Here is a 12,787-nt window from a genome sequence, read left to right on the forward strand (position 1 = left end):
AACACGTAACCCTGACCTATGCAATAGAGTAACCAAACCAACAGTTTACACCTCATATTGCCCATTCAGAACTGGTGTTTTTTTCAGCAATTCTGAGCAATCCAAAAAAACTCCGCAGCAACTGTGCGTGCTGAGCACTGCTGAAAATCTGCACCTAGAAACTGAATATAAAGTAAGCCAAGCTTTCAGTCTGCAGAGCAGAACTGGACTTACAACTATATTAAGCAAATATTTTTGTTGATAAAATAAAATAGCATAAAAATGCTGTGAAAGTTCTATTGGATCCATTTTTTAAAAGTACACTTTAATTTCATTAGGGGAGAGCATAACAGTAAACCCATTAGTGATAGACACTTAGCGTATTGTGTTCCAAACAGGAAACAAGTAATTCAATACACAGCTAATCAAATAAGGGAAGGCAGATACCTCTGGGTGATTTATCAGGTAAGTTACAGATCATTTTGTCAGGAAGAAAAGCATAGAGATTATCATCTATTTCTATGATATGCATACTAATTTATTTGTGTAAATTGCCTATTAATGCATTTTTATGGTATATCAGGGAAGATTCCTTTTTCCAACCATTTTTCTTCTAAACTCTACTCGTTTATGATTTTTTTTCCTATGTAAAATGATTAATATTCATTCAATAGAAATGCTCATTTGAATAAAAGGATGGAGGGATCCTGGAGGGAAAAACTGGGCAAACTGAGGACAATGCAGAGGACAGGGTGTTTAAGGACTTCATATTCCAACAGTCTAATGGCTGCCAAAGGTTTTGGAGACGTTTCTTCTGCCTTAGAGCCTACATCACTAATTTTCTCATTGCTGCCACCCTATTCTTCTTGCCTGTCTATATCCATCTGGTTTTCCTCATCTTGTGTTTAAATCATAATCTCTTTGTGACAGAGGATTGTTGCTTTATTCTGCCTGTGCAGTGCCTAGCACAGTGGAATCGCGGCCCATGAGCTCGTAAGCCCCAAGGTAATGCAAACAAGGGATGATATTGTTATTAATACAGTACACCACAGTGCTCTTTCACAAAGTATAAATGTGAATTTCTTCTGCATGCTCATAAGAAATAGTATAAAAAAGGGAAGGGGAAAGAGCTGGCTACAGCTTGAAGTTGAGCAGGATTTAGGGCTGTAGAGAAAAAGCAAGCAGTCTTCCTGCTGTCTTCCATCCCACCTTCCCCACTGTCCCAACTCCATTTCAGTTTTGCCTGTATTGTACGAAGAAAGCTCAGGAAGAGCTTTCTGACTCAACCCACTTATCTAACCACATGTAGCACTTTGCGTCTTGTAAATTCATGTGGCTTCCTCAGGCAGCCCCCATGAGCAGACCTGCCTTTCAGAAAACTCCTAGACCATTCTCCGATGGTTTAGAATGCGATATATTTTTCATTACTGACACAATGGGGTTATGTACACGAGCACAGAAAACTGCCAAGCGAAAATGATGTGCTGTTAATAAGGTCATAGCTACATCTCCCAACAGGGGTTGCTGACTCCTTAAAAATAAGAAAAAAACCCAACCCTTATACGTCTTCTTAGCCTTTATATCATAAGCCTCAGAAGGATCACAAATTGGGGTGAGAGGGTCACCCCACTGCTGGATGGGAATAAGCAGAAGCTCCATTTATCACCAAAGCACAAAGTCCCTGCTATCACAGCAGTGATGGCAGGGGTATGTGCAGGCTCCATCCCTGCCAGCCAGGGTCAACTGAAAAGCTCAGGTCTCCCCTTAGAGCTGGAGAGATAATCAGGAGATCTTTGGCCGAGTCACAAGCTCAGTACACGCAGACCTCATTCTCTGGGGAGAGATCTTAGCTTTCCTTCCTTCACAGGGACATCTCATGTAACCAAATGTCTTAAGCTGGTATTGATTTATCTCTTCTCATCCTTTTATTGATTGCCTAGAGGAGCACACACTCGCTGTGGAAAGGAGGTATAATTCTCATTTTACAGACTGAAAACAAAGGCAGAAAAAAGGTCAGTGGTAACTAAGGTAAGAGGAGTCTTTCGTTCCACAAATCTAACACTTGGAGCAGGCTGGGATCCTCCAGTCAGCCCAGCTCACCAGCTCAGCCTGAGAGCATGTCCACTGATTCCAAAAATGAGGCCAGTAAGTGTCCAAACTTAGCAGCAGAGACAGTGAAATTATAAACCATCTGAACTGCACCAACAAGGGCCATATGTTCCCCTGCCTCAAATGCACCATAACACAAAGTCGATTATGACAAAGAATGCTGCTTGTGAAATGTGCACTTAGCATTCATTATATTGCGCAGTGTATGGGGTAGCATGGTGAAATAAAAGAAATTTGACAAAAAGGTTTGCTGTACTGTCAAATTACTACTATTTCATACTTTCTGTTAGTCTCCCTTTTCTGACTAGTTGGGAGGACCTTAAACATTCTAGTGGGTGCAGTATCAGTGATGTAAACAAATTGTTTTAATTAAAACAGAGCATGTTTTTCTACAGAAATTTCAGGGTTTAACTCTTTGAATGCCTGGTTACTGTCGGTCTTGCTAGGCTTCTGTGAGTTTTCTACTTCATCTTCTCTCCTCCCTCCCTCCAATGGTTATCAGATGGACTCCCTACTAATAAAATTCACAAGAGAGAGAACGGATAACCCTGGATTTTGGCAGTACCCCTGAGAGAAGCCTGATCAGAAAAGAAATTGGAAGAGCTTGTGAGGAAAGGAAATAGTTTAGTTTGCTACAAATGAGTGTGCTGTTTCTGCTTGCTTCTTTCCAATACATAATCAGGGTCACTCACAACATTAAACAGAAAGCAATAATTACGTTATCCAGCTGTGCTTCCCTAGGGTAACTACAGAATAATGCGCTCATTGTCATCCAACAGAGAATGAGGCTTCTTGTTTCTCTACAGATACCATCTTCCTTATCCAAGAGATTTATCATTATTAATTGTCATCTGATAGCATTTGTACTCTTACAAAACCACATGGGTTTATCTTTTGACAGACATGAGGGAGCTTCTCTAAAGCACCATTTAGAATAACAGGCTTTTAGACCTTCATGGTTTTATTCTCTTTCATTTGAAGCAGAATCTTAGACCTCATAGTACAAAGATGTGTCACAGATTTTCCTGGCTCTATTTTTCAGACAAGTCAAACTGGAAACGTTTATAGGACTGTGACTCATGTTTTCCTTTTATGATATACTTTTCTACTTTTTGGCCATTCTGTACTAGCATGGGACTCTCAGGATCCTTCCTAACAGCTGTGTGGTTTAGTCCCTGTGGCTTGTTTCCCACAGCGGAGAAAGAAGACCTACCATTAAGCATCTCACCACCATGGGCTCTTCGTCACACAACCCACATCTCCGCATGGCCATCTTTTCGAACTTGCAACTCCATTGCTCCTGAGTAACTCCTGCAACATGACAACCTCCCTTTCCTTGGGAGCCTGCAGAAATGTCTCTCCAACAATTAGCCTAATAGATGTCAAAGTTTATTCATAAAAAGCTTCTCCTCACTCTAGGAAATAATCAGGCTTGATACTGACTTGAAGAGCTTGGCTTGTGTTCGGTTGTGTGCTTAAGCAGAATCTCTGGCAAGTTGCACAAATAAATCTAAAGTCAGTGGCTAAAAAAATTGACTATATGCCAACAGGAAGAGTACGAGCTTGGGGAGTTCCTGATGATCTCACCCTAGAAACACGAGCCCAGGCTGCGGGGGATCTCTGACAACTGATACCTAACAGTTTAAAGACAGCAACACATGAAGCAACATTATGTTACTTGAAATAACAGTCCACAAGAGTGGTCTTAAAAGATTCCTGTAGCAATTACTTAGAATGAAGCAAAGAAAGAGTTAATAATAGTAATGACCATGAGGTTCTGTGGGAATATTTTTCTTGGCAAAGCCTGTAGAACCAGTTATTTTCCTTATCTGTAAATACTTTCTCAGACTGTATCAGAGAAAGTCACTGGCTAGGGCTTGGGCATTCAATGACTCAGCAGAAGACTATGTTTGTTCTGCCACAAAAGCCTTTCATTCTGATCTGTCTGAGTTCCAGCTTTGTAAACCGGACAATTACTTCTTTCTAGATTACAAAAACATTGAGTTAATTACACAGGAAACTAGTAGCGATGACATGAAATCAATTTACATGTAATAATCATTTGTTGCTTATCATCCCTAAACAATTCAGATGTTATAAGAAGGTAAAAAATTCCTTTTATACCTTGATCTTAAAAACACACTACTGGGCTTAAACCTTTTTTTAAGGCAATAATCAAGCTTTGCCCCTGACTGTTGTGTCCATCAAAACATTTAAGATCCAGTGCCTTCTTAATATCCCCATATTTTATGGCCATCTAACCAGATTGATCCCCAAAATGAGTAGAGATCAGCACAATGGTGCCTGAGGGGGAACCCCAATCTTAACTGAACTTTATACTTTAGTTTTTAAAAAGGTGTGAGGTGAACTGCAAGGAAATGGAAATTGAGGGTAGATGAAAAGGAGGCATCTTTAGTGCACCACCAACCTTTGACTACAGAACAATGAAACTCCTTGGGTATTTCCAGATTTCCTTCAAAAGAGAGGCCTTTGGGTGCTGCTAAACCTTCAGTCACCCAAGAACTGTCTGTGCCTTCAGAGAGGCAGGAAAAGGTTAGCAAAGAACAAAAGGGATCAGTTCAGAACCAGGGCTGGAATGCAGGGATCCCATAAGCCTAGTATTTAGCTTAGTTCACTCAATTTTTACAAAATCAGAAACATTCTTCTGCTTTCAGCACCCCTAGTGAGTGAGACCATAACCACTCCTCACCAAAGGAAATTACTTACCAGCAGATTCTTGGGGTTATGAGCCTGATAATATTCTTACCTAAGGTCTCCCTGAAAGATGCTTTCCATCCCCTGTCTGCTCCAAAGAAGTCAGTGTTAAACACCAGGAACAAGTTATTACTGGAGCTCTTAATATTCAGAGGCAGTTCTGAGCCACAGAATTTCCCAAGGAGAGGAGCATGGGTATCTGAGCCATCATATACAGCCACATAATCTTTGTAGCAGGAGGGAGATATTTCAAGCTGGAAGCTGTTGAATCTGTAAAATACATTTGGAGCTTTAGGTATCACATTTTCATTTCTATTCCTGTGTTATGTGTGTTTTTAGTGCTTGAGGAAAGGTCCAAGTAATAGCAACAGCCAAAGCCATACACAGACAGATACCACAAAAGGTTTCTCTTCAGGAACAAGCAAGCAGAACTATTAACTCCATGGCAAAACATTCCAGCCAACCAGCCTCAAAGAAATAGTGATCCTCATGCACTGGGCCTCTTGCAAGGCAAGCTGTCAGCACACCTCCACTTTCTGTGAAGTAGCAAATCTCCCCTGTGCAAACATACACTCTCTCACTTCTGCAAATTGCTCAGCCTGCAGTTTCCTTGGGCATATGGGGGGCATATAACATGCAGGCTCAGAGTGCAGCCCAGCTATTTCCCAACATTTCCACTTAGTTGGGAAATGTTCTCTTAATTCACAATCAGCATATATATGACAGAAGACTGTATCTATCTTTTAATTTCTCAGCGGCAAGACTTTGTGGCAGCCATATCCCTCTTTTAGGCAGGACAGCACACGCTCAGAAGTATACTCTTTCTGGGTGGGTATTATTACTTGGTCTGTAAAGTGAGTACCAGCCTTCTAAAAGAATTTTTTTTTTTTATATCAACTCACAGGAGTCTTATAACTCCTCAAAGGCTGACAGAATTTAACCAGGAGCATGAGCTGCATTTTTACAATTTCTTAGCCCTCTTCCTAACCGAAGTGGGAAGTTACAATTGTGGTGATGTTTTGCACATAACAAGTTACAAAGAAAGATGTAAGGGAGCCTGAAGTTGATAAAGGGGGCTTCAGTAGTCATTTCTCATTTTAGTTCAGCTTTCCCCTTGGAAAAGGAAAGATAGAGAGAAAATTGTCAATAATAGCTGTCTTTCTTTAATTGGAATCAGAGACCTCCCTACCCCCTCGATGACAAGCTGAACTTGGATTACATACTTGAGGGCCACTACTTTGCCATTTCCAACTGTGATGTAGTATGAGCAGTTCATGTTGTTGTGATAATCAAAAACCGAATGGGCTGGACTGCTGATAACACCAACAGAGCCATTGAAAATGCCACCACAAGCTGTAGGGGAAACAGAAAAAAAAAGGGTGGTTACTGTCTGAATACCAGTTTGCTCCTAATTCTCTTATTTCTTGCAGGAGCTCGTGTTAGTCCTCTTTTCAGCATAAGGAAAGAAAAGCCCTTGATAAATTAGGAGCAGTCTTCACTGTCATGCCTAGAACTGTTAAATCAGAGATGTGTATCAAGTTGTGCTCTGCAGTGGAAGACTAGAGTCAGTATTGAAGTAACAGGTTGTTACTAGTCCATACCAAATTGCAATGGCTCCGTGTTTGTGCAGTAAAAGATTGAGCCTGATTTCAAGTGTGCTGCAGTAGGACCAGGGAGCAGCGGGATGGGGAAGGTGTCCTGTGCAGCAGGGTGTCAGGTGTATCTGGAGGAGCCCTGTACCCGTTCTAGCTTGCCAAGAGAAACCTGGCTGATATGTGGGCAAAGAAATTCCCTCATCCAAATCCTGGCCCCATGGAAGCCTCTGGAAGTTTGGCACTGACACAAAAGCAGCCACAATTGCACACATAGCCCTGCCCCTGACTTTTCTGGAATAACTGTACACAGTGTGTCATCATCCCTCCACCTCCTGTTAAGGCTGGGGTGTTACTGTAGCATTTGTTCTGTGCGGAAAGGCAGAGAGGAATCCCCAGGTGTCACTAGTCCTGGGGACTGTTCCCCACCTCGCCTTGTGCTGGGACTCACCAGCAGTGGGGGGTGGCTGAGATGGAGGACTGCATACTTGCTCTCTGGCTGAGTAGCGAGTTAAACTACGCAGCTGTGAACTAAAGGCATTGCTTGGCTTCCTAGGGTTTCACGCCATGGATGCTGATGAGGCCAGGATGTGGCTAATGTTTGTTCCCAGCTTCAGTGCTTGAGGGGACAAAAACTATTATAAAACCAACTCTAATCTCCATTGTTAGCTTCAGCCTTTATTTTATAATCTTAACTTGGCAAAAAACGTTTCCCTGCGTCCTGTTGATAAATAGCTTAAAGCCACATTAAAAACACAGCTTTTCATGTTTTAAAGGACATGCCATTGCCCAGGCCATGATCTTAACAGCGGCAGTCCCATACAGGGTGCTGCTGGATACACAGCCTGTGGCTCCTCAGCTGCGCTCAGGCTGGCGGCCTGGAGCACTGGCAGATAAAGGACAGGAGCCAGGAGGATAAAGAATCAGCATTATTCTACACTAGGAGGAGGAAGCCATTTTCGGATTTTTTTCAGAAAACAATACAACTAGAGGGAAGAGGAATGTTAATTGCTAGAATCTGCTTTGTATACAACAACAAGCTAGGAAGGCTGCAGTCATGTTTCTCAAATGTCAGAAGTCACAAGTCAGATAGCAGCAACTGACTTGAGTGAGTTACGAAGGTCTTTTCCATGAGTAACTGCACATTGTCGTTTCTCAGTGTCCTCTGTCTTATCTGTATTAGGCCATTCATTTTCTATAAAGAATTCAGCCTTGTGCTTTTTGCTGTGACTTTGAACATGAGGAATGCGTTAAGGGAAATACCAAAGTTAAGAACTCGCACTTCTCTCTGCAGTTAGAAAATGAAATAGTTTTCAAAAATCAAAGTACTGTCTCTACAAGATAAAACTTGAAAATACTAAAGTTGGTTTTGAAAATAAAATTAATCTTTTGGGATATTTACATTTGTGCAGATGTAAATTCCAAACTCAGTTGGAAACTTCTTTTTCTAATACATATTTCCTCTTTAAAGCAAAAGAGATCTCATATGAATGACAAAACGTTTTGGTGAAAATATTTATTAAAAAATAAAAATATATCTAGATCCCGAATTTTATTTACATTAATACCTGGCACTGCAAAAGCATCATCAAATGGAGGCATATAGCTGGGTCCATTTAAATATACTGTTCTGGTTCCTATGTTGTATAATGTAGTTTTAGTGTAACAGAATCAGACCATTCTCCTGTATGTGATAAAATCTTTTAAATGAACTCAGTTAAATAAACAGGTGATGTTTCTCCTTAAACACTGTAAAAAACAAAACCAAAAAACCAAAAAAAACCCTGCCAAAATGGGTTGCATTTCTTTTCTACGGCAAAGAAAAAGTGTTTCAGTTCCTGACTTGGTCCCACGTAGTGTCTTGAAATGAGAACTGTGAGATAACACATCAGTCAGAGACAACACACACCAAACAGTGCCATGTCCTGGTCATGAGAGCTCTTTTGGGCAAGTGCAGACGGAACATGAACCATCTCCACCCATCTAAGGTACTCCCGAAATGAAGTACAATGTTTCTTACACTGAACCATTATCCAGCCGAAATATTTCCACCACCTAAAGCACAGGACAGTGGCTACTCACCAATTGCTCTGTATCTTGCCTGGAATCCAAAGCCTGTAATGTGGGAGTCGGTGTAGAAGTTGAGCAGCATAGGTCCAAAGACGCTGAATGGGGCAGGGAGCTCATTACCACAGAGCGTGATGAGAGGATGCAGGGTAACCCTGGTCCCACTGTAGATGCTTACTCCATCATAAAGACAAATTCTGCTCAAGAGTGCTGGGGCTGCATGGACGTATAATGCAGAAGTGTTAGCAGCATATTTTCTGTGTGATTTACTGAGATGCAAGTATATAGACCTCACACAGGATAAGAATTAAATTTTATATTACTTTCCATTCTAGGATTGCGGGATCTCATTTGCTTGCTGAGGAAGCAAATGTCAATTTTTAACATGCAGAAAAACTGAGGCAGAAAAAGGCAAAGAGACCTTGTATGTAAGACATCAGACTGGTCTCATTCAACACATCCTATCATCTGGAAAAGGCTTCAGGCCCCTTGAGTTCTTGGGAGTTCATAGTTGATTGAACACCATATATGAGGAGCTGAGAGGAACTGACAAAAGCATGGATCTCCTCTGCAGATCAAAGCAATGCACCTACTGTTACAGGCAACCAACTACCTGGTATTTCTCTCCCCTAATGTAGAAATCAGCACTCAGTGCAGGTAATTTTAAATCATTAAGAGTGAGAATTTGGGAAAATGAAAAAATAGTCCATACACTAACATGTTTCAGACCTGACTTCTTCTCTCTGACTTCCCTCAAACTTTGGAGTACCAAAACCCAGATTGTTCAGCTTAGCTCAGAAGACAAAAAAATGTAAATTTAACCTTGTGGTTTGCCAGTGAAATGCTGTAACTGTAGCAGTCAGTGGAGATTTGGAGATGGCTGAGCAATAGGAAAAGAAACAATACGATTTTCAGAAGCAATCTGTTTTAGGGGGCAAATCAGTACAGATATTAGGATATTAGGATGAGTGAAAAGCTGCCCATTCAGAAGCATTAAGAAACACAGAAATGGGGAATGCAGCATTCTACATTTTTTTTTCCCATTGGTTTTTAGTTTCTCATTTGCAGTTAGTTTTCTGGAGGATCAAGCCATCCTCTCTGACTCTCTGCCCTACCTTCCTGACTTTCTAGCCACCTTGCCATTTGCAACCAGATTCAACTGAGATGAGAGATCTCAAATGAATTAAGTTCATATAAGTTTCATGAAGGTCAGTGGCTGAGTTAGAGTGCCAGAGGAATGTCCCCAAAGAAGGACAAGCTGTGCTTTCAAGCATAAGGGCTGTGAGTTCGGGCAGAGATCTGCTGAGCCCCCTAGGAGCTCAGAGCCAGCTGGGAGCCACGGGCACGGGGAGAAGTTAGTGGTACCCGGGGTGGTACCACCAAGGGATGTATGGTGGGAGCTAGAGAGGTTGGGTATCATGTGGGAGCAGGAAGGGAGCCACATGGGTTATGCAAGGAAGCTGGATTAATGCTGTCAGTGAAAAACAGTACACATCTACTGAAAACCAAGCTCCATTAGTTGTTAGGCTTAAAGAGCAACTTAGTGTTTTCTTTGCCTTTTTCTTCATCATTTACAAGCATAATGGAAGCTGGGGTGCCACATGTTTATTGAGGTTAAGTTATCATGTTTAGCAATGTATTAGCAGCAATGGGGCAGTTACTTAAACTGCGATGGATTAATCAGGATTTATCTAAATTTAACAGGAGAGGCACTGAGCCTACCATTGTAGAGGAGTGATTTCTGCAGATTGTCCAGTCAAAACAAGCTGCTTCCTAGTGTTGTAGGAAACAGGATGACTCGTATTGAACAGCATGACAAATAGGAATGGAGTGATACTTCTATTTCACAAGAACAACGGAGTCTTCCCAGCAGCCAGATATATTTTAGAACTTCTCTGGAGTTTTAATTTTAAAATTCTTTCTCTCTCAATGAAGACAATGTATTCTAACATGTTTTAAAATTATGCCGGTAGGGTAATACGGTACTAGTCTGACTCTAATAAGAGTAACTAAGCTGAAAACAACCAGCCACACCAGATAACTCATTACACTGTTAATTATAAAATAATTAATTAAAACTATTCTTCATGTCCTACTCTATTATGAAAATACTTGATAATGTGATACAATTAAAAAACATAATCAATTTTAAAATACAAAGAAAGGAATAAAAAAGAAACAGAGACAAGTGCAATTTCAGAATGGAAAAGATTTGAGAAAGAAACTCAGGTTCCTTTCTGGAAACACTTTGGAGAAATGCATGAAGTGAAATGGATTTCTCAGCAAAGCAAAGGTCCACAATACCCATCACAAGTTGTTTCGAACTGCTGCACTGGAAAGAATAAGATGGTTGACGAGGGACTGTGAGCAAAAGGCTTAATTTCTAGCTTTGAAACCTCATTGTTCGGGCCAATATCGTTTATGACCCATGAATCCTGGCAGGATTGATGATTGTTTGATCTCTATCCTGTAACTCACCACTTGTTTACACTTTTCCTTAATTTCTCACCATACTAAAATGCATTATTCTGTACATAATCCCCAGCTTCAGATTCCTCTATTCTATCTCCTCATGTCATACTTCCAGCCTCTACAGATACTCAGCGCATCATCAGCAATTCTTCTCTGTGGTTTATTTCCTCTAATTCTATAATCTTTGATCTTTTCTAGACCAATTACTGTCCCTTGCACTACAATGGAACAGCTTGCACAAGTCTCCAGAGATCTTTCTTCCGTAGCCAGATGTCAGACCCACACCCTCTTTGAGCTGACAGGCACTTTCCACATAGCTAGCACTGTTTTTCTTCATAAAACTTGTCTACTGAGGGCTTTTGTTCATCCTTCTGATACTACTGTATTCTCCCTTTCAATTCATCCATGAGGATTCAATGAGACATCGCCTCTCCTGTCTTTCTCTCTTTATCTCCACATTAGCTCTATGTAATCTCATTTGCAAGGACAGATGCAACTACTATCTCTATGCCGATGACCCCATAATTCTACTTCCCTCTTCCAGGCCTCATTCTGTTCAGACTAAAATCTTATTTCTGTCTCTCAGGAAAACCATTCAATAGGAGAGCTTTTTTCACCCCTCAAGTCTTCCCATGCATCTTCTCTCTTTAGAGCCTCATCATTTTGCCTGCGCTCATTAGGTCCATGTCTATGATTTGGGTCTCTCTAGGTCTTCACATCCAGGCTAGATGTAAATATTGTCAAGTGTTTCCAGTTATTATCTTTAAGATAAACTCATTCGTATCCTTCCACAGACCTATGACTCTCACCCAAAAAATAGTGATTATTCCAACATGGATACAGTACCATTCGTTCCTCTAGCCTTGACAATTTTTCTTCCAAATACTGCTGGAGAGATCAATTACTTGGCCTGACGTTATGAACATATCCCTCTTTCTTTGAATTGTGTGTATTTGCTTTCAAGGCCTTTTGTTATCTATATCTGCACTCTATTTATCATCTTTTGGTACCGCTCAGCATTGATACATTGACTCCTGACTCCAAAGTTCACATGATAAGAACTTCAGTTGTCCTTACATTGCATTTTGAAATACGCCTTTGTGCTTCCATTTAGCAGAAATTTCTGTCCAGTCTCATTATTCTCCATAAAATCATTTATTTGATATGATGCCTGCATAAAAACCTCAACCAAGTTTGGGCCCCTAACTGATCACTAGTAACAATGTCCTCTTTCCATCTCTCTGTCTATGGCCATAGATTCTGTTTCATTTCTTCAGAAAGGCAAAAGCCCAGCTAGAACGCAACCTGGCCACTGTCGTTAAAGACAACAAAAAAAGTTTTTACAAATATATTAATGACAAGAAGAGAGCCAAAGAGAATCTCCATCCTTTATTGGATGCAGGGGGGAACATTGTCACCAAGGATGAGGAAAAGGCTGAGGTACTTAATGCCTTCTTTGCCTCAGTTTTTAGCAGGCAGACCAGTTATCCTCAGGGTACTCGGCTCCCTGAGCTGGAAGACAGGGACAGCGAGCAGGATGAACCCCCCATAATCCAAGAGGAAGCAGTTAACAACCTGCTACGCCACCTGGATGCTCACAAGTCTATGGGGCCGGATGGGATCCACCCGAGGGTGCTGAGAGAGCTGGCAGAGGAGCTCGCCAAACCGCTCTCCATCATCTATCAGCAGTCCTGGTTAACAGGGGAGGTCCCAGATGACTGGAGGCTGGCCAATGTGACGCCCATCTACAAGAAGGGCTGGAAGGAGGATCCGGGGAACTACAGGCCTGTCAGCCTGACCTCGGTGCCGGGGAAGATTATGGAGCAGTTCATCTTGAGGGCGCTCACAAGGCA

The 12,787-nt window shown here is 41.4% G+C and overlaps 1 protein-coding gene across 1 annotated transcript in view; it reads right to left on the minus strand.

The window, feature by feature from the left end:
* Positions 1–12,787, minus strand: part of CUBN (cubilin (intrinsic factor-cobalamin receptor)) — a 149,291-nt gene that overhangs the window by 11,313 nt on the left and 125,191 nt on the right. The window contains 3 exon segments of the mRNA XM_009330547.1: positions 4,856–5,073; positions 6,027–6,156; positions 8,478–8,678. Coding sequence (XP_009328822.1) covers positions 4,856–5,073; positions 6,027–6,156; positions 8,478–8,678 — 549 coding nt within the window.

This window comes from Pygoscelis adeliae, unplaced genomic scaffold (assembly GCF_000699105.1).
Source record: "Pygoscelis adeliae isolate BGI_AS28 unplaced genomic scaffold, ASM69910v1 Scaffold27, whole genome shotgun sequence".
NCBI classification, from domain to species: domain Eukaryota; kingdom Metazoa; phylum Chordata; class Aves; order Sphenisciformes; family Spheniscidae; genus Pygoscelis; species Pygoscelis adeliae.